This window comes from Pteropus medius, unplaced genomic scaffold (genome assembly GCF_902729225.1).
Source record: "Pteropus medius unplaced genomic scaffold, Ma_sr-lr_union100, whole genome shotgun sequence".
NCBI classification, from domain to species: Eukaryota; Metazoa; Chordata; class Mammalia; order Chiroptera; family Pteropodidae; genus Pteropus; species Pteropus medius.
The window spans coordinates 29027911-29047535 of NW_024340849.1; the positions used below are offsets into that span (position 1 = coordinate 29027911).

Below are 19625 nucleotides of genomic sequence, written 5' to 3' on the forward strand. Positions count from 1 at the left end.
CATTATTCTAAGTGCTTTTAATACTGTGCGTGATTTCATTTATTCCTTACAATGACTTATGAGATAGGTATTTTGCCTTTGCTCAAAGCTTCTTTCTATCCTTCTCACCTATCCTCGATGCATTAGGATAAGGGACAAGTGAGTTAGTTTTATATTTCTGATGCCAAATAATGCTAACCTGGAGAAATTATGTAGAAGAAATTCTTGAATTCATCCATCCACACTTCTGCAAGTCGTCTATTGTTTTTATTGATAATCTGCCCTGTGCCTCCTGGAAATGTGTAGGGTGTAGCTTTCCGAAACACATGTCCAACATGTGAGCAAGTAACAATCTCCAAAGTTCCTCCACACTGCCAAATCTGAAAACAATATCCAAGAAGACTGGTTTTAAACACTGATAGTTTAAAAATCTGTTCACATCTATTGAGTTTCATACTTGGAATCTCACAGAATCAAGGCATACAGTGGAGCTCCTGTTACCTGGTCACAAAGCCAGTGTTTCCTTAGGAGCAAACTGTTCAAGGTTATAATTCAGAAAAGACAGGTTAAAGGCTAAATACAGAAAAGACATGAGGTCTAAAGCAATATTTTTCTAACTGCAGTCCATGACTCATAAAAGAATCATAAATTCAAATTTGATGAACTACAACCAGTACTTGCTAACAAGGACATACTGTTTCATGAAATGTTTACGTTTTCTGCATTGTACATATATAATACATAGTGTATTTATTAACATGGTTCATGGTGAAAAAAACTCTGACCATGAAGTATTCAGCCAGAGTCCTATTTGTTCCTTCTTCTGCAAACCTGTGTCATAGCCTGTATGTTAAACAGAACCTAGGAATCTAAACTGGATCTCTCACGAGTTATTTAGACAGCAATACCACAATTTGTTGTCCCTGTGAGCATAAAAACAAAAAAGGGATAAAAAAAGACAGATCATTGTTTTGACATCCTTAATTTAAGGCAATTATCCTTTTGTTCCTTTCAAAATACATTTTCCATAAGTTAAAAATCTACTAACTATTTAAAACATATTTCGAAAAGTTATGATTTTGTGTCTATTTTAACATTTTCTCAGGATCATAAAATGGCAAAGCTGGATAAGATCTCCAAGATGACCTAGAGTCCAAACCTCTCCTTTTATAAGAAGGCAAAGAGATCCACTACAAACAAAATGAGCTAGCTGGTTTAGACCACAGTGCAGTTCAGTGTGGTTTCCATTTTAAGCTATGTGTCTAAAACCTGATTATTTTCAGAAATACACAATGTCATTTAAATAATGTGTTGATTCTAGTGAATGTGAAATACATAAGACTCAAGGTCCACTGGGTTAAATCAGAGTAATTTCAGATTTTTTTTGCCTTTTCTTTTCATTGAAAACTATAATACTGGTAAAGTGACCAGGTTTTGTATGAGAAAAATTTTCACACCAGAAGAACAAAGCCTATTACGGAAAGTAAAATTACATATTCGGTGGTTAAGCACCAATGTAGCATATACTAATTACAAGTTATTTTTCGTTTGTTTTTAGAGTTTGAATTAGTTCCTTGAAAATAACAGAAATTAAAAAAATAGGAAATCTTGTATAAGTTTTACAGGTGGACTATTAACTGACTTATTTGCTTAAAATAGTTTATAATGAACCCATAACAGTATCACCAAAGGCTCTGAAGTCTGATTAAATTCATACCAAATTCACTTTTTTAATTTAGTGATAATATAGTTAAAGCATATCTATATTTGAGGTTAAACAGAAGACTACTTTTTTCAAAGGGAACTTACCCTAAAGGAAATTTCTAGGTTTTCTCCTCCCCAAATATCCATTCCAGCATCGTATGTTCCAATTTCCTGAAAGTAATCTCTGTCTATTGAAAAAAGACCTCCTGCCATTGTAGGTGTTCTGAAAGTCAATCATAATACTATACTGTTAATTATAACAATTCAAAATCTGCAATCAGTTTTTGTTTTAAAAAGTAGTTTTAAAACTGTTTATACCTATGGAATAAATGCTTACTTTCATACTCAAAAACTTTCACAGGCCCCTAGAGACTTTGGTTTTTGGTATGTTATTTGGTCTTTAGATATAACCTGCACTCTAGTCATGTTGTCACAGCTTCTGCATGGTCATCGTTCTCTATCCAGTCCCGAGGGCTCTTCTTATTTTTAGTACCTTTCCTGGTCCTTGGGCCCTGACTGAGTTTCCCTGAAACTCCTTACACTGAAGACATTTCTCGTAATCCTCTCCATCTGAGTGTGTACCTACACTCCATAGTTCCTAACAACCATAAATGCAGTTGACTATATTAACCAACTAGACTCAGTTAGCAACTCTAACAGGCGAGGTTATAAAGGGTAGCAAATACTGCAAAGATATAAGATTAAACAGTATGAAAACAATGGGGGCCTTTCCTTATACCTAATAGGAACCTTTAAATACAAAATAAATTCAAGTATAGAACAAAAATATGCTCTTTCTAGGAAGATCATCATCCTGACCAAGTATGGTATATCCTCTGCAAAAGAGAAGCCCAGTTTGTTTAAACATGGCCCAGGTATGCAGAGCAGGTGGGAATAGGTGGACTTAAGCAGAGAAATAATAATGAAGGGGGTTTAAATAAATGCATACCAGTCAAACATTTGATTTCCTTGAAGGATGAGTATGGAGAAAAAACAGACTCTGAGTAGGAGAAAATAACTAAGTTCCAAGGAAGAAGACACTATAGAGATCATATTTTAGGATGAACTGGCCACCTCTGTAACCCTAATATACTTATTCTGTGCCCTAGCTAGGGTGGCACATTTGCTTTTCTAGTAGACATAGTTTTGTTTCCACAAAAAAAGTTAGGACTTATTTGATTTTAGAAGAGTAAAAGAAAGAAAATCTAATATCTTAGGAGTCAAAGGAAATAGGCCAATACCCGGAGTTATCATTTAGTACAGAGTTTTCTTGACCTGGGTTTTGGGATATCTATAAATTTCCTAGAATTATATGATCTGCACTGCACCTTCCCCCCCTTGGAGAAGACTCATAGCTTTTATCAGATTTTTCAAAGTCCATCATTTACAAAATGTTTAGGAACCCCGTTTTAGACGGTGATTTGAACTGTCAGCAAAAGAGTGGGAAAAGTCCCTTTACTAGGAAAAAACTCGTGTTTGCTAGGGGTAAAGAGATTAGGATTAGTGAAACTTGTCTTTGACTTTGCCAGAACTGGGCTTGAATTTAAGTGAAGGGAGATCCGGGATGGGAAAAAACCAAAAGACCTGGTACTAATGGAACTCTGAAATTACTACAGAAGCAGCAGGCTGATGCAAATGGAATAAATCTTAGGATGGCTCAGAAAGTCCAAGGTCTCAATTTGAAGGTTCTGAATAGCAAGATTTTTATCCCCTTCTGAAGAAAAATCTATATGTGACTAAACGGAAAAAGAAAAACACTAACTAATAGAAATCCCTTTTTTTATATTTTTGTCAATTCTAGTTTTTTGTATTGTTTTTTTTTTAATATATTTAAAACAAACTTTTAAAAACCTTACTTATCAGTAACTATCATCCAGATGGTACAAGTCTGAATTTAAAATCTTACATTCTGGGGCAGGGACCCAGTTTTAGGTAATATTTTCACATACTAACACAATTAATTGACAGGTTGATTCAAGTTAAATGTTATTATTCTTAACAACTGAATTAAAGCACAAATCTGTTAGATTTACAAAATGTTCATATAGGAATGAAGGAACATGCATGTCACCATCATTTCTCACATGCACTAGGTTTATATAAATGAAAAATTCTAATTTTATTAATTGATGATGAAAAATAATATATTTGTGAAAGATGGCTCTTAATTACATATGTGATACACAAATACTTAATGTCTCTCAAAATATACTTATAATCTTTATAACATGATTCCCAAAGCTTCACAATCTCCTGCTGATAACTCTAGGGGAAATGTTTGACAAATTAATTACCTAACAGGAAGAGTCCGATCACCTTTCCTTCTGTCCATTTCTCTTTGGGGAACAGGATACCAGCGAAAATTGAGCTTCCAGTTGAATCCACCATAGGTCATATCAGAACCTGCCATGTACTCAAAAGTATCATCACTGATCACATCAATGATAGGACAAACCACTGTTTTCCTAAAATCATAAAAGCAAATTTATTTTTCAATTACAGATGTCATTCAAAATGTGCATCATGAAAGTCTACAACCATGGGCACCTCTGGCTCCCAAAGCTCTTCCTGTATTATCTAAAATTATAGTGCTTTTCAATATACAGTTAAGCATTTCAGGATGTTACATGTATCTCCCCACCCCCTTCCACTTCTTGCTGTGCTACAGTTCCAGTAAGGATGTAGACGGAGATGAGATGACCTGCCTGCCCTAGTGTTAATTTTAGAAGGTAGAGACAAGTAAAGGGTTTTATCCTACCTTCCCTGAGTTCATTGTCCATCTGTTCTCCTTGTTTAATGAGCATAGCGTGTGTGTATATATATATATATCTCGTATACATCTTAACAACATATCTCCTAATCTATCTTCATTAACAAGACAGTTTGCAAACATTCTTTCCAGACTTTAGAAGAAGGTCTTCTTCATATTTAAGAGTGCTTTTCGTGGGTATGTTAAAGGAACTTCAGAGGAAATTATATTTGTATTTATTTAAAAACACAGAATTTTGCAATTTAACATAGAGTTTAGGACACATGCACTGAAAACAAACTTACAGACTCCAGAACATTACCTGTCATGTTTGATCCTGGCTAAGAGAGGCTCCAGCCATCCCACTGTACACTCACAGTGAGCGTCTAAGAAGGTGATCACTTGGCCTTTAGATACAGCGGCTCCTTTTAACCTAGCTCTGATCAATCCAGAACGTTGTTCCATTCGAATTACATGAACTGGTACTTTCAATTTTTTCACATAACTCTCTAGAGGTCTTTTCAAAAAGTCTGAAAAATTAACAGAACAAAAATAACAAAAAAACTGTGACCTGGCATTATTCAGATGTAAAGAAATTTTGATGTGCAATAGTCATTCAACACATTTACTGAACACTTTCCATGGGGCTCCCTCACAAACCCATTTCACTACAGGAAGCCTTTTCATTTCCTTAGAGAAAGTACAAGGGCTGCCTCTACCTTATCAGGAGGAGCCTTTGGGTTCAGGCTAAATCAAAGATAGGCAAGTTACTACATTTCTCTAAGCAACTCTTTTTTGTCAGGCTCAATTCTTTTTCTAATCATGTGTAAAGATCAGAGACAGAAAGAATGTTGTTCAAGAGCGTTCAATCCAGACTGCAACAGAGAAAAGGAACAATATGCAATAGCTGTTAGAGTTCAGAAAATTGTGGGATTTCTTCAAAGGTAGAACTGATTGTCTTATTGATTATTACAGTCTTTGACTATGTAGTTCTTTAATCAGGAGGTAGGAAGTGAGGTAAAGCTCAGAAGACCAAATAGAGATCCTTAACAGACAAGGAGGCCTAAGTAAAAATGGTTTTCATAGGAAAGGGCAATTGAAGAGGAAAAGGGGAAAGGGAAAGGAAGTAGTTGTATGAAATCAATAATTATCCTGAAGCCATGCAGATACAGGTTATGCCCATAAGTCGAGGATGTCCTGCCTTTTAAGTATATAATTCACTTTAAAAAGCAGAAAAGGCTCAGCTTTCTCAAAACAAAAAGAAAGAATTTTTCAAATTAGATTATTTCATGGTATTTATGCCAGAGAAGCTATTGATGGCTGGTATGGCCAAATGTCTTTACAACTAGTCCCCCTAGGATGATCTCTCTAGGGAAGGGAAAACTTGAGATGGAAAATACCGTGACTATGACTAGCTTTGTCCCATAAGGCTTTAATAATGGGAGAGTCACATGGAAAGCCAGATTTATGTATTAAGGGGTTGAGCTCTTTAAGTACTAAGTGGGGATCCAAAGGACTTCCTATATAGTGGAGAGGGAAAGACAAACAGAAGTGAAATGGTTCTTGTTTGTTTAACTGGTAAGACTAGAATGACACAATACTGAAATAATCAGGGATATGAAAATTGTGAAAGAGAAAGGCCTTTGTGTCCCACTATAACGGAATAACCATCACTTCTACCACTGCTAATATATTTCCTAATATATTTGGGCTAAAATGAGTATCTAAAAAATACCTGGAATAGAACTCCTACCTGATCACCACTGTGATTTTTATGAACCAAATCTTAAGGTCAGAAAGATATAATTTGATTCTGAGTAAAAAGGTAATGCCAATTAGAAAGAAAAGCAACATTCTGCAGTAGTAGCTACCACTTTGAGTCTGTTTAGCACAATGGCAGGCCCTTTACAAGTTTAATCTCATTTAATCTCAAAGTTACACAAGAAAGTTATTACACATATTTTAGACATGAATATCTAAGGCTCAGAATATTAAATGAACTGATCAAGGTGACACAGCTAGTTAAGGGGTTGAATCCAAGATTCAAACTCAGGTTTGCGTGACTTGAAAGCTCATCTTGTCATCCATATAAAATTCTAGAAGGGAACTACAGAGAACAATTTAGGACTGTGGATTCACCTGATCTGACACACATGTATATTATTTTACGTCCAGAGTTTGAGAGAATGTCATGTGCTAGGGTGTGAGATATATTCTAGTACCTTAGACCAGCCAAGGTTGGGTGTGTCACAAACAATGTATCTCTCAGTAAGTCTTCCTCAAAATATTAAGACAGCTTAAAGTGCTTAAAAATCAAAGCAATCTAATTCCTCAATCTCACATCTTTGAAAGTTTAATACTCTGTCCTGTCTATAAAGAAAGTGAAAAATGCATGACTCTTTGGTCTGATAGCTCAAAAACATTACTATTCCACAAATTTTCTTGACATCTTAGTATGACATCTGTGGCTTTCTTTCATGCAATAAGGCTAAGAAATAGGTGTCTTCCTAATAGTTAATACAGAATTATGGTCTCAGGGCTAGGTAGGGTATTAGTAACTATTTGTTGATGCCTCATTTTACAAAAATGAATCAAGCGGTGATGGTGGTGATTATGATTGGAAGCTACTATGTGATCTAAAATTAAGAGAACCTTATTTATTAGAATATCTTTATAGCTATTAATAAATGGATTTCTAGGCATCTCTCCATCAGGGAGTGTGAGGTTGTCAGAGAGGGTGTGTGTCAAGGAAAATTTCACTCCTCACAGCAACATCTAAGAAGTCTCAGCCGGAACTCTAAAGAGTAGTAGAAAGAGCAATGAATTTAAAGTCTAATAAACCTGACTCCTAATCCGTACTAAATAAGAACCTCCATTTCCTTTTGTGTATAATAAAAATAAGTCAACTCAGATTAGGAACATTCTATCAGTTCTAAGTCTTAAGATAACCTTCTGAGATGATTATGTTACTTCTGACATGAATTAGGGATTCATCCAGACTCTTGTCTTCACTGGAGACCCTGTAACCATAAACTTAGGACAGACGTGATGTGCATACCAGTTAAGGGGTCAAGCCCTTGGTTTATGCTAAGCCTCATTTTCCTCATCAATAAAATAGGGATAATTATAGCACCTACTTCATAGTTTTTTAATAGAGCTACTGATAACTCAGCAGGTTAACTGTGAAATCAAGTATCCTGAGGCCATGAGCAGACTATGCATGCTACATAATCTAATTAGGAAGCTTGTACAGACAAGAAGTAAAAGCAAAGGTTAACTGGTAGATTATTCTTTCATTCATTCATTCATTCATTCAATAAATTCTGAACTGTTTACTAATAGGCGCTGTGAACACTGAGGAGATAACTGTGAGCAAATAGCCCTGATTGAATATAAAGTCTAACAGGGGTTTGGCTAGAGGGTGGGGGAAAGAGACACTCATTAAACGGGCAAACAGTAAAATCTTTTGGTGAGAAGAGTGTTCTGAGATGTCAGAGGGACATGATCTGGTCTTAGGAGGTCAAGGAAGGCCTCTCTGAATATAACTTGATTCTGAGTAAACATTTGAGCTGAACTGTGGGGATGGGGTGGGCAGGGAACAGCTGAAGATGTGACTGGAGATACAGGCAGAAGCCAGGTCATGCAGGCCTTACAGAAAGGTTTTAATCAGAGAAGTGACATGGTCTGATTTACATATTTAAAAGCTCACTTTGCATAAAGCATAGGATGGTGTGAAAGTATGTGGGGAGACCAGTTAGTTTATTTCATCAGTTCAGGTGATAAATAAATGATGGTGCCTTAGATGCGTTCCCACCTAAACAAGAGAGCCAAAGAAAACTGTATTAGGTAATTCTCAATCTGGATAGCAAGACTACAATTATAACCACAAAAACAAAATGCCTAGTGGTTCCCAAATATCAGAAATTGTGACCTAGGCTCCTGAGGCTTTCAAGGCAGGAAGATAAAGGAGAAGCAGACCCCTGGTGAGGGCTCTGGGGTAACACTCAGGGACCCTGCTTAGCCAAGAGCCCCAGGTGGAAGAGTAAAGTAGATGTCTGCCACATGTTTCCTCTTCAGATTTATACAGTTTGGTGTGATTAAGAAGGGCCCTCATGAGGAAGGAAAAAGATAACTTATATACATGACTTTCTCTGTCACTTTAGAGTTGTGGATACATGTGTCTTTCAGATTAGGCCACATACTACAAAAAAATATTTCACATAGCCATCTCAGACACTCAGCAGAATAATAGAGAAACCAAAGGAGGAAGTGGAAAAATAGTTCCTTTTATCTGAAGAAAAATCTCTCTCCTTGAGGAATATTTAATTTAGCAAATATCAACAAATGAGTAAACCAAACACAAGTCACTTACAGTATGGATGTTTGTACAGATCTCTGCTTAAATTAACTTCAGTTAATTTTCTTAAAGAATTAATTAACTCCTACCAAATAATTATCTACATGAGGTTTATACTTCTTTGTTCAACAGTAATTATTTAAGTGTGGTATTCTTAATTTATAACTCTCATTAATTTTGACATTAAAGGCATTGTGTATTATACTATTATTTAAATATTTTGTGTGATTATAAACTATTTCCTTAATTAGATTAAGGAGGTAAGCTATAAGGTACTTGAGAAGGTAGGACTATAACTTATTTGTACCTCTACAATCTGGCAAAGTAAATAAGATTTAAATGGTTGTTAATATGCAAATTACTCCTAATAATTAAGATATGAAGACATTAAATTTAATCATGGTTAAATGTACATATTTAGTGTGGGCACAAGAATGTGAAGTCGTAATACTTGACTAAACTGTCTTACCAGATGCAATGAGACATTAGGCAAGAAAGTTGAAGATATTAGCAAAGAGGCTGAAATGATGGGTCATAAAGTTTAAGGCTGATCTGTAATTCCCTCTAAATTTTTCTCACATGAACACAGGAATATTGGGGGAACACATGACACCAACAATCCTAAATAGATGAGCTGTGGGGAAAAAAACCTGGGAAATGCTGTGTATCTCTGAGTTTAACAGGTTTAATTGTTGGACTACGTAGAGCATTTTGTATATTACTTAGTGGTGTGAAATCTCCAAGGATTCAGAATAAATAATATTGGGCCAACGTACTTTTAATTAATATACCTCTCCAAAAGAGTACTTAATAAAACAGGTCGAGAGATTCTAAGCTTGTGAAAAATGCTGAGATTCTTATGGGGCAAGAATCACTATAGAGATTTATTATGAGATCAGAGTCATACACTACTTTTTCGTAAGTTCCTTCTTTATCCTTTTATGCACCTAGCAGAAATGGAGTAAAATGGGAAAACCTAAAAAGAATCTGGAGAAGTAAGGCTTGCCCAGCTGAGGCTTCATTCTGCTGCCAAAGATACTTCCCACTGTACAAGGAACTAAGTTTCTCCATTCATGGCTCTATGTAAGATCCAATTTCTCTCCTTTGACTCAGGGATATAGCTTCTTACAGAGAAAATCCTAATAAAATTATGTTTTTATTCCACTGTTCTCCATAAACGTTTATATTATGTAATATTTCTTTAAAAGATTAAGATGTGACACAAATTAAATGCTAATTAAAATATTTAAAATTTCATGGTGTGTAATTTTTTTCATATGTGAATGAATTCAAATGCCACAAATATTTTTAAAATTAAGTTGTAAAAAATTGCTGTGTTAAAAATGATAGCGACTAGTTTTTTTTAATATTAATGACAAAAGGTGTGTATATTATTTGCATTAAAATTTGAAATTTACCTCTTTCACTGGCATCATCTACTAGAACAATTTCTTCTAGCAAGTGTCTTGGTGAGCGATTAATGACACTATGGACAGTTCGCAGAAGTGTGCTCCAAGCCTCATTGTGGAAAACAATCACCACACTTGTTGTAGGAAGATTATCTGGATACACCTTTGTTTTACACCTAGAGACAAAGCAAATGTCTTTATAAAAAGTGACTGGTAAGATAGCGTAATGAATGAATCCAGCCTAGAAGGGTAATAGAACAATAAAAACAGTTTGCTCTAATGGTGGGACTCTTGGTTACTTTTTATTCATTTAAGTTTTTGTTAATGCTGCATGTTTAATAAATAGTACCTATTGAAAGTTATATGTTTAAATTAAAATTATTTTAAAGATGTTAGTTGTATTTTTAAAATTGGGCACCTCTTCTCGATGTTTTCTGTCAATTCATTTTAACAGAGAATGAACTAAGGCTATATCATCAATTCCAAACAATTTCCCTCAAGAATCCAACTGGACAAAAAAATCAGAACCACTAGAATCTACACAATTTAATAAGCTAAACAAAAATATAACTTTCACAAAGGAGAAGAACCAGTATTTATTGGGTATCTCATGTGTACTAGGCACTTAGGCTTCCTAATAATTCTGTGAGGTACTTGGAGCCACATTTCACAGATGGAAGCTGAAGACACAGCCAGAGAATGGCAGTGCTTGACTAAGGACTCCACAGTCTGTGCTCTACTGACCAAGCTCTTGATGCTGCCTCCTCCACAATGAAATATCAATATGCATCTTGTTTGGTAAAGACAATGTCTAGAAATGCAATCATCTGAAAGACCAAGCAGACCCAAAAATAATACGGACACAAAATCAATGTATTAACTATGTTTCTACCACTTTGTTAGGCATATGGTCTCTTCTTTCAATCTGGTTAGCTAGACGGAACTACTAGAAACTATAAGAGAACAATAACAGCATTAAGTAACCAGATAGATATCAAGGGATGTTCTTGAATATAAGCACTCCTAAGGAGTGCATTTATAATTCATTCTTAGGTATCCCCATATTGTAAATGTTGCTCCAGCCTTCTCTTTTCACATTTTTTTTTCTGCTCTCTAGCAAGCTTCACAAACCTTGCGGTCTCTCCACTCTCATCTATTATTACCTGTCAATAGAAGTGAAGAAGGGAAGAGAAAAAATATTAAATCCCCTCTTCAGAAGCTGCCACAACAATTCTACTTACTGAAAGCGCTTCCCTAAGTCTGCTGGTTGGAAGTTGGAAGAAAAGGAAAATGGAGGGGAAAAAAAGGTGACAAGGTCAAGGGATTGAATAAAGGAGTAATGGGAAGGAGAGTTCACTATGGGGGAGGACTGGTCCCTCCTTTCTCCAAGGAGAAAAGGGGAAACAAATAGCTTCCACTGTTCTCTTCATTAAATCCCATTTTGAGCCCTCCCATTCTCCTTACCATTCCCAAGACACTCTTTTCACGTGTGGTCTCCAAATCCTATTACCAGTAACCTCACTATCTATCCACTGACCCAAAAGACCCATGGCCTCATTTCCATGTCACAGTTAACTCTCCTCTCCTCCTACATTCACTCAAAGATCCACTAGAAGGCTACCGCACAGCTTGCCACCCTGTCTATACCTCCTTGCCTCTAAATCTGGGCTACAGAGGTGAGGCCCAAGAGACTAATTGCATAGGCTATGGGATAATGTGTCTTTAGCATTCCAAGTACTTCTAAAAACAGTTTCCCATCAAAACTCTGTTCTATCATAAATGGTGGCTAGATTATATATATTATAACCATTACTACTATGCTTCAAATACATCATAGGTGAGCAAGCCAAGACACTCATGTTTTTATGGGAAGATGTCTCCTGAATGCCTGACTCACAGACTACTTGAACATGACTTTGAAGTCAGGAATGGCCTGGGTACAAGTAAAGGAGGTTAAGAAAAAGTTTCTACGATTATTTAACTTAATCGTATTAAATCACATAGTATCTCTTTTCCCAAATTAATCCCTTTTATTATTATAGAATTGGGAAGCAGGAAATAGTCAAGGTGATTACACAGCTGCCAGCTTACCGAAACAGCTAAAAGAATAAAATTAAGTGAGACACAGAAGATGATTAGGCAAAATACACAGTGTGTAAACAGTATTGTTAGCCATGTGAATGTTAGCCAGGATGTGGACAGGAAGAAAACAGAAAAATCTGAGATGGCAGTTTCTGCAGAAGAGAAATGATAAGCCAGATTTATTTCTTGGATGATACATTAAAGAATTAAATTCTGAAATTGTATGATAAGGAAGTAAGACTATAAGAACACTAGAAATAAGGAAGACTAAAATGGAAATCATTCACAATAGGATGGAAGAACCAAAAAGCAAAGCAAATATTGGGATTCTAATAAAAAAGAAAATTTCCTAAATCAAAGTTAAATTTAATCATTTAGAGAACACAACAAATTCACAAATATTTTCTTAAAGCAAAATAGAAAATAGAGAACTTACGGAAAAATTATCATAACCGATCTCAGAACAGATAAACACATACACACTTGGGAAAGCCACAAAGAACCTTCCAGCAGTCTAGCTAAGCTTTTCCCATGGAGGGACTACCTATCTTTGTGGAGGTGAGAGTAGGAGGTCCCTCTGAGGGTGGGAGAAACAGAGCTGAGGATGAGCAGGAAGGCCACAGGCAGTGTTATGAAGCAGCTTTCTTCCACCCTCAGTCACAACTGAGTCTTTCATCCTCAGGAATGAAAATCAACCAGTGTGAGGTTTTACTACTTTTTTTTTAAAAAAAAGTTACATACCAGTTTGTCATTAGGGAAAGAGGGAAGAGTCTTTCTGTTGAAATATAATATACACACAGACGAGCTGACAAGTCCTAAGTATATAGATGTATGATTTTCCACAAAGTGAATGCATCAAGGAGTCAGCACTCAGATGAAGAAACAGACTTTTACCACACCCCAGAGGCTTCCTGTGTGCCCACCGGGATTGTACGAGAGTTCCAGCTGTCCTGCATCTTTGTCAGCACATGATACTGTCAGTAATTTTTATTTTAGCCATTTAAATAGGCATAAAGTAGTGTCTCATGGTTTTAATTGGCATTTTAATCGGCATTTCCCCAATGGCTAATGTCTTTTCATGTGCTCATCTGCCATCCATTTAGCATCTCAGATGAAGTGTCAAGTTTTTTAACATTTTATTGCATTCACTTTTTTTTAATTGGGTTGTTTGTTTTGAGAGTTCTTTATATATTCTAGATATAAGTCCTTTATTGAAAGTATGGTTTGCAAATATTTTCTCCCAGTCTGTAGCTTTTCATTTCTTTCTCTTAACAGTGTTTTTAGGAGAATGAAAGTTTTAAAATTTGATGTTCAATTTATCATCTAAAAAAATTAAATCATGCTTTTGGTGTCATGTCTAAATACTCTCTGCATAATGTAGCCAGGTCCTGAATATCTTCCCTAAGAGTTATAAATTTTTAGGTTTTAGATTTAGATCTATGATCCAGTTTGAGTTAATTTTCATATAACGCATGAGATTTAGGTTTAATGTTTTTGCATATGGATGTCTAATCGTTCCAACACCATTTGTTGAAAAAGATAATCTTTATTGAATGGCTTCTGTACCTTTGGCAAAAACCAAATAGCCATATTTGTGTGGATCTATTTCTGAACTTTCTATTCTGTTCCACCAATTTATATATGTCTCTTTGCCAATACCACACTGTCTTGTAGAGTAAGTCTTTAAATTCGGTAATGTATTTCCTCCAACTGTATTCTTTTTCAAAATTATTATAGCTATCCTATTTCCTTTATCTTTCCATTTAAATTTCAAACCCCTTGCTGGGATTCTGAATGGAATTGCATTAAATCTATACATCTGTTGTGGGAGAACTGACATCATTTATGTTGAGTGTTCCAACACAGCTAGAAAGCTGAGGCTTTATAGTTTCCTTTCTCTGCTACGTGCTTCCTGTGATTGTGTCTGTGTTCTTGGCCAAGCAGAGAAGTCAGAAAAAGAAAAACAATGGGGCTTCTACATGCTCTGGAGACCAGAGATCCTCTGGTCAGAGAGAAGCCTCCTCCCTCAGAGTTTTTAATAGCGATGATGGGAGGAGGTGGTGGAGAAAAAAATAGAGGGTTTTCTCCACTTTCTAACCATCAAGAGACCCACCCCTTTCTTGTTCCTCAGACCAGAAAGAGAGTGTTTCTCTTAGGGCTCTCTTTCTTCAGTGTGTACTTCCAGGTTTTGGACCACCTTCAAGTATAATGTTGAATAGAAGTGGACAGCAGAATTCTTTCCTTGTTTCCCATCTTAGGGGAAAAGCTTTTAGTCTTGTACCATTAAGTTTGATATGACACTAAAAGCTGAATTCATAAAAGAAACAACTGATAAATCTGACTTCATCAAAATTTAAAAATTTTTGTGCTTCAAAAGGTAGCATTAAGGAAATAAAAAGCCAACAAACTAGGAGAAAATATTTGGAAATCATAGGTCTGATAAAAGATTTGTATCCAGAATATATAAAGAACTATTACAACTCATTAACAAGAAGGCAAATAATCCAATTAAAAATGGACAAAAGATTTAAAAAAACATTTAAGATATAAGAATATAATAAGTACATGAAAGATCTTCAATATCATTTATGAAGACATTAGGGAACTATAAATTAAAATCACAATGAGATACTACTCTTCACAACCAACAGAATGGCTATAATAAAAAAGACAATCGAAGACAAGTGTTGGTGAAGATGTACAGAAACTAGAACCCTCATGCATTGCTGATGGAAATGTAAATAGTGCAGTCACTCTGGAAAGAGGTTTGGCAAATTCTTACATAGTTACCCTATGAATCAGCAATTAGGAATCTACCTAAGAAAAATGAAAACATTTATCCACACAAACACTTGTATGCAAATTTATGGCCCGAAAATGGAAACAACCCAAATGTCCATTAACTGGTGAAAGGAGAAATAAATGTATATGCACACACTTAAATGACACTGGGCAGGTTTTTCGAACTGCACCATCACTACCATAGTGAATGATGCTATTAATGGGAGTGAGTTATATACTGGAGTGGAGTTGGAGTTGACTGAAAATCCCTAGTTTTTAAACAATGAGTGAAAACACAAGGTTTCATTTATGTTCCTATGTACAATACTAAAAGATGGCCTATATAATGAGGACTATTGTTATATATAAATGAAAGGATTACTGAATAAACTCTAATGCATGAAATTCACTGTATGGTCTGAGAATTAGCTTGAGTGCCTGCCTGAGTCAGAGGTGTTTCAGGAAACAGACATTTTTAAATTTGCTTAAAATAGTGTTCATCTCACCAAGACTGGGCTTACCAAAGAATCAATCCATACAAATACCTAACAATTCAAGAATACAGAACAACAGAAGTCTTTTGATAATTATAATTTTTATTATTTTTCAATTGTTAAAGTCCCTCTCTACTTATCCTAACCCTCTTACAGCCTGAAATGGCATTAAGAGTTTTATATGCATTATCCCACTTTATCCTTACAAAAACACCAAGAGGTATTATTATCTCAATTTTACAGATGAGGAAACAGGCTTAGAACATGAAGAAGCTTAATTCCAAATCAAGGTAGATATGCACTATAATCTAATGCTCTTTATATGCCTTTAAACTATGATTTTTAAAGCATTCTTGGTCATTCACTAAATTTAGCCTATTACTTCCATTTACCAATGACAAGTCTGTATTTCTTAAGATGTCTGACTACTTGCCAGGCAGTGTTTAGCAATGTTACATAATTTCTCCCCTGTGTACTCTCATTCAGACAAGATCAATGAAGAACTAACCATAAAAGTGATGGCAGAGCACACTGATCAAGATTACATGTTTTATCATTGACAAATTTCACTTGGGTCAGTTATTAACTATCTCTGGCACCAATCATTTAATTTCCTAAAATCCAAGTTTCCCCACAGTAAACTGAGCATACTACTACTTTGTTCAACTGCTTAAATGTAATAATGTATATAGTGCCTGATACATAATACTGACTAAATAGTATTACTATTTTTTAAGCATCCAAAACTAATTATATAGAATGGAATTGCCATATTAGGTGATTTGGAATTTGTCTTAAACCTGCTTCCCTAAGACCACACGCTGCAAGTTATTCTTTGACTGTTACTCTATTTAACTCTTTTTGACACCGGAACAATGTTATTCTTTCCTCCAGGAAAGAATATCCTTTCCATATTTCCTCCAGGAAATATGCCCGTGGAGACCCTACAAGGCTGTAAAGGTTCTTAGCAGGCACAGGATGATCTGAACACTGCCAGTTTATACCACCAGTTGAGTCCATGACTAAGAATAAGGAAGGCTTTTCTGGATTCAGAAAAGGGAGTGAAAAAGCTGCACTCTAGGGGCTGTCCCATACTACTTATCCTTCCACCTCTGGAAATTGTTTTGAAATGCATCTGCTGGCCATCTCTGTCCAACTTAGTATGGGGATAGTTAAGTATTAATGTGATATTTCTCATTTAACATTTCATTGTGATTACACTTCAGAAGCCAGAAAATGATTAATAAAAAAAGAGTGGGGATGGAAAAGCATGCTTAGAGTTGGCTTTTCCTGAAAATCAAACTAGGACCTAGAGCTCACTTTCTGAAAAGGCCCTCTCTATATTCTAAGTACCAGGAAGTATTCAAAGCACTACAAAGCGTCACAGCAATTTTTGATATTTTCCTTATTGTTCAGATAAGGATACTGAGGTACAGAAAGGTAAAGTAACTTGTCCAAAGTCAGACAGTCAATAAATGGCAGAACTAGACCTGGACTTTGCCACTATCAAGATATTAATGAGAAAGTCACCTAGATACAATTCAAAATGGGAGAAAAAATACGGGCATAGATTGAGCAGCTATAGTATATGCATATGAGTAGTTCCAGATGAATAGACTGGAGGAAATGGTGATGTAGCAATTATCTGAGATTAGAGCTAGAAATGTCTTAGAATTGAAGAATAATATGAATACCCAGTGCAAAAGTACACTATGTGCACTAAGCATGTAGATGAAGATAAATCCATATCTTCTTGACAATTACAGATCTTACTACTAAATGAATAGACCAAACCATGAGAGAGAAAAACACAAATACTAAAAAGTTTATCATCTGAAATGATATCAATCAGCAAAGCAGAAAATGAGTGGAAAATTAAAAAGGTAAACAGAAAACAAGATTAGATTGAACTTTATGAAACTAATTTTCCTAAGTCAAAATAGTTAAAATATCAATTTTGTATAGTTCAACCTAAAAGAAGTACAAATATATCAATAGTCACAATAAATGTAGATGCATCAAGCTTACTATGAGTTTGCACTGGGGTGATCAGGCTGTGCCACAAATTGGAGAATCTCTGACGTCGGTGTCTGTAGGTTTTTTTCTCTAGAGCTAGTCCAATCTCTTGCCTGGAGGGGAAGGCCTGGTTGCTAGCATTAATGAAAGCCATAGAAGCAAAGTGGCTAGGGGTCTCAGCTGCAGATAAATTCACTTAACCTACCTGTTTTTTGTACAGTTCCTCTGTTTTTAACTGGGCCAGCTGTCCTATAGTCTAGATATTTTGTATTACCTTCCTCATATGGAGCAACTGGGTCTCTTATATTGTACACAGGAGTGTAAATTAGTACAACCATCTTGGAAAAATCTTTGACAGCATGTACAAAAGCTATATAAATGTATACCCATTCCTTTACCCGAATAGATACCAAAGAGAAATGAGAGCTTAAGTCCTTCAAAAGATAAGCACAAGAATGTCACAACAGCTTAATTCATAATAGTCAAAAAGTGGAAGCAACCTAAATGCCTATCAATGTGTAAATAAACTATGTTATATTCACATTAACAAAACTCTACCCTGCAATGGAAAAGAATAAACTTCTGATATATCCACAACATGGATTTCAAAGACACAAAAGAATATATATTACATTGATTCATTTTTTAAAATTTCAAAAAAAGGGCAAAACTCAACTATATTTAGAGAGATCGGAACAAAGGCTGCCTCTCAGGTAGGAGTACTGACTGGAAAGAAACATAAGAGAACTTTCAGGGGTGATGGAAACATATCTTAATTTGGATGATGGTTAGAGAGGAATATACATATCAGCAATAAAAATTCAGTAATCTATCTGTACATGTACAACTGTATATTTGTTTTAAGTTATACAGCACTTAAAAGAATCTTTTTTAAAAACTGATCATATGAATCTTTTGAATAGAGTTTAAAACCTCCTACCAGATGAAAAAGGGGAAATTATGACTGACATCACAGAAATACAAAGGATCATACAAGAATAAGTATGTAACACCAAATTTAATAACCTAGAAGAAAAAGACCAGTACTTAGAAAAATACAACCTTCCTAGAATGAATCAAGAAGAACTGAAAAATCTAAATAGACCAATCAGCAGTATGGAAATTGAAACAATCAAAAACCTAACATAAAGTAAAAGTCCAGGACCAGATGGCTTCACCAGTGAATTCTGTGAAGCATTCAAAGAAGATTTAACACCTATTCTCCTCAAACTCTTTCAAAAAATCGAAGAGGAGGCAATACTTCCCAATACATTTTATGAGGCCAACATTACTCTGATACCAAAACCTGGTAAAGATAACACAAAAAAAGAAAACTACAAACCAATACCTCTCATGAACACAGATGCAAAAATCCTAAATAAGATACTAGCGTACAAATATAGCAATATATTAAAAAGATTATACGCCACAAGTGGGCTTCATCCCAGGCGCACAGGGATGGTTCAACATACGTAAATCAATTAATGTGATACACCACACAACTTAAAAAATAAGAATCATGTGATCATATCAATAGATGCAGAAAAAGCCTTCGACAAGATACAGCATCCATTTATGATCAAAACACTTAACAAAATCGGTAGAGAAGGAAAGACCTTAACATAATAAAGGCCATTTATGACAAACCCTCAGCCAACATTATACTTAATGGTGAAAAACTAAAAACTTTCCCTCTAAGATCAGGAACAAAGCAAGGTTGTCCACCATCACCACTGTTATTCAATATAACACTGGAGGTCCTAGCGAGCGCAATCGGACAAAAAAAAGATATAAAAGGCATCCAAATAGAAAACGAAGAAGTCAAACTGTCACTATTTGCAGATGACATGATTCTCTATATAGAAAACTCTAAAGACTCCACAAGAACACTACTACAAACAATAAGCAAATACAGTAAAGTCTCTGGATACAAAACCAACGTTCAAAAATTCATAGCGTTCCTATACTCTAATAATGAAGTGTCAGAAAAAGAAGTGGAAAAAATAATTCCTTTTGCAATTGCAACAAAAATAAAATAAAATACCTAGGAATAA

The 19625-nt window shown here is 35.2% G+C and overlaps 1 protein-coding gene across 1 annotated transcript in view; it reads right to left on the reverse strand.

Annotated features, from left to right (window-relative positions):
• Window positions 1-19625, reverse strand: part of GALNT1 (polypeptide N-acetylgalactosaminyltransferase 1) — a 95795-nt gene that overhangs the window by 19506 nt on the left and 56664 nt on the right. Inside the window, exons 4-8 of the mRNA XM_039843103.1 lie at window positions 10208-10374; window positions 4755-4962; window positions 3978-4148; window positions 1789-1906; window positions 179-359 (exon numbers count right to left, since the gene is read on the reverse strand). Of these exons, the coding sequence (XP_039699037.1) occupies window positions 179-359; window positions 1789-1906; window positions 3978-4148; window positions 4755-4962; window positions 10208-10374 (845 nt within the window). The remainder of the gene's footprint in view (window positions 1-178; window positions 360-1788; window positions 1907-3977; window positions 4149-4754; window positions 4963-10207; window positions 10375-19625) is intronic.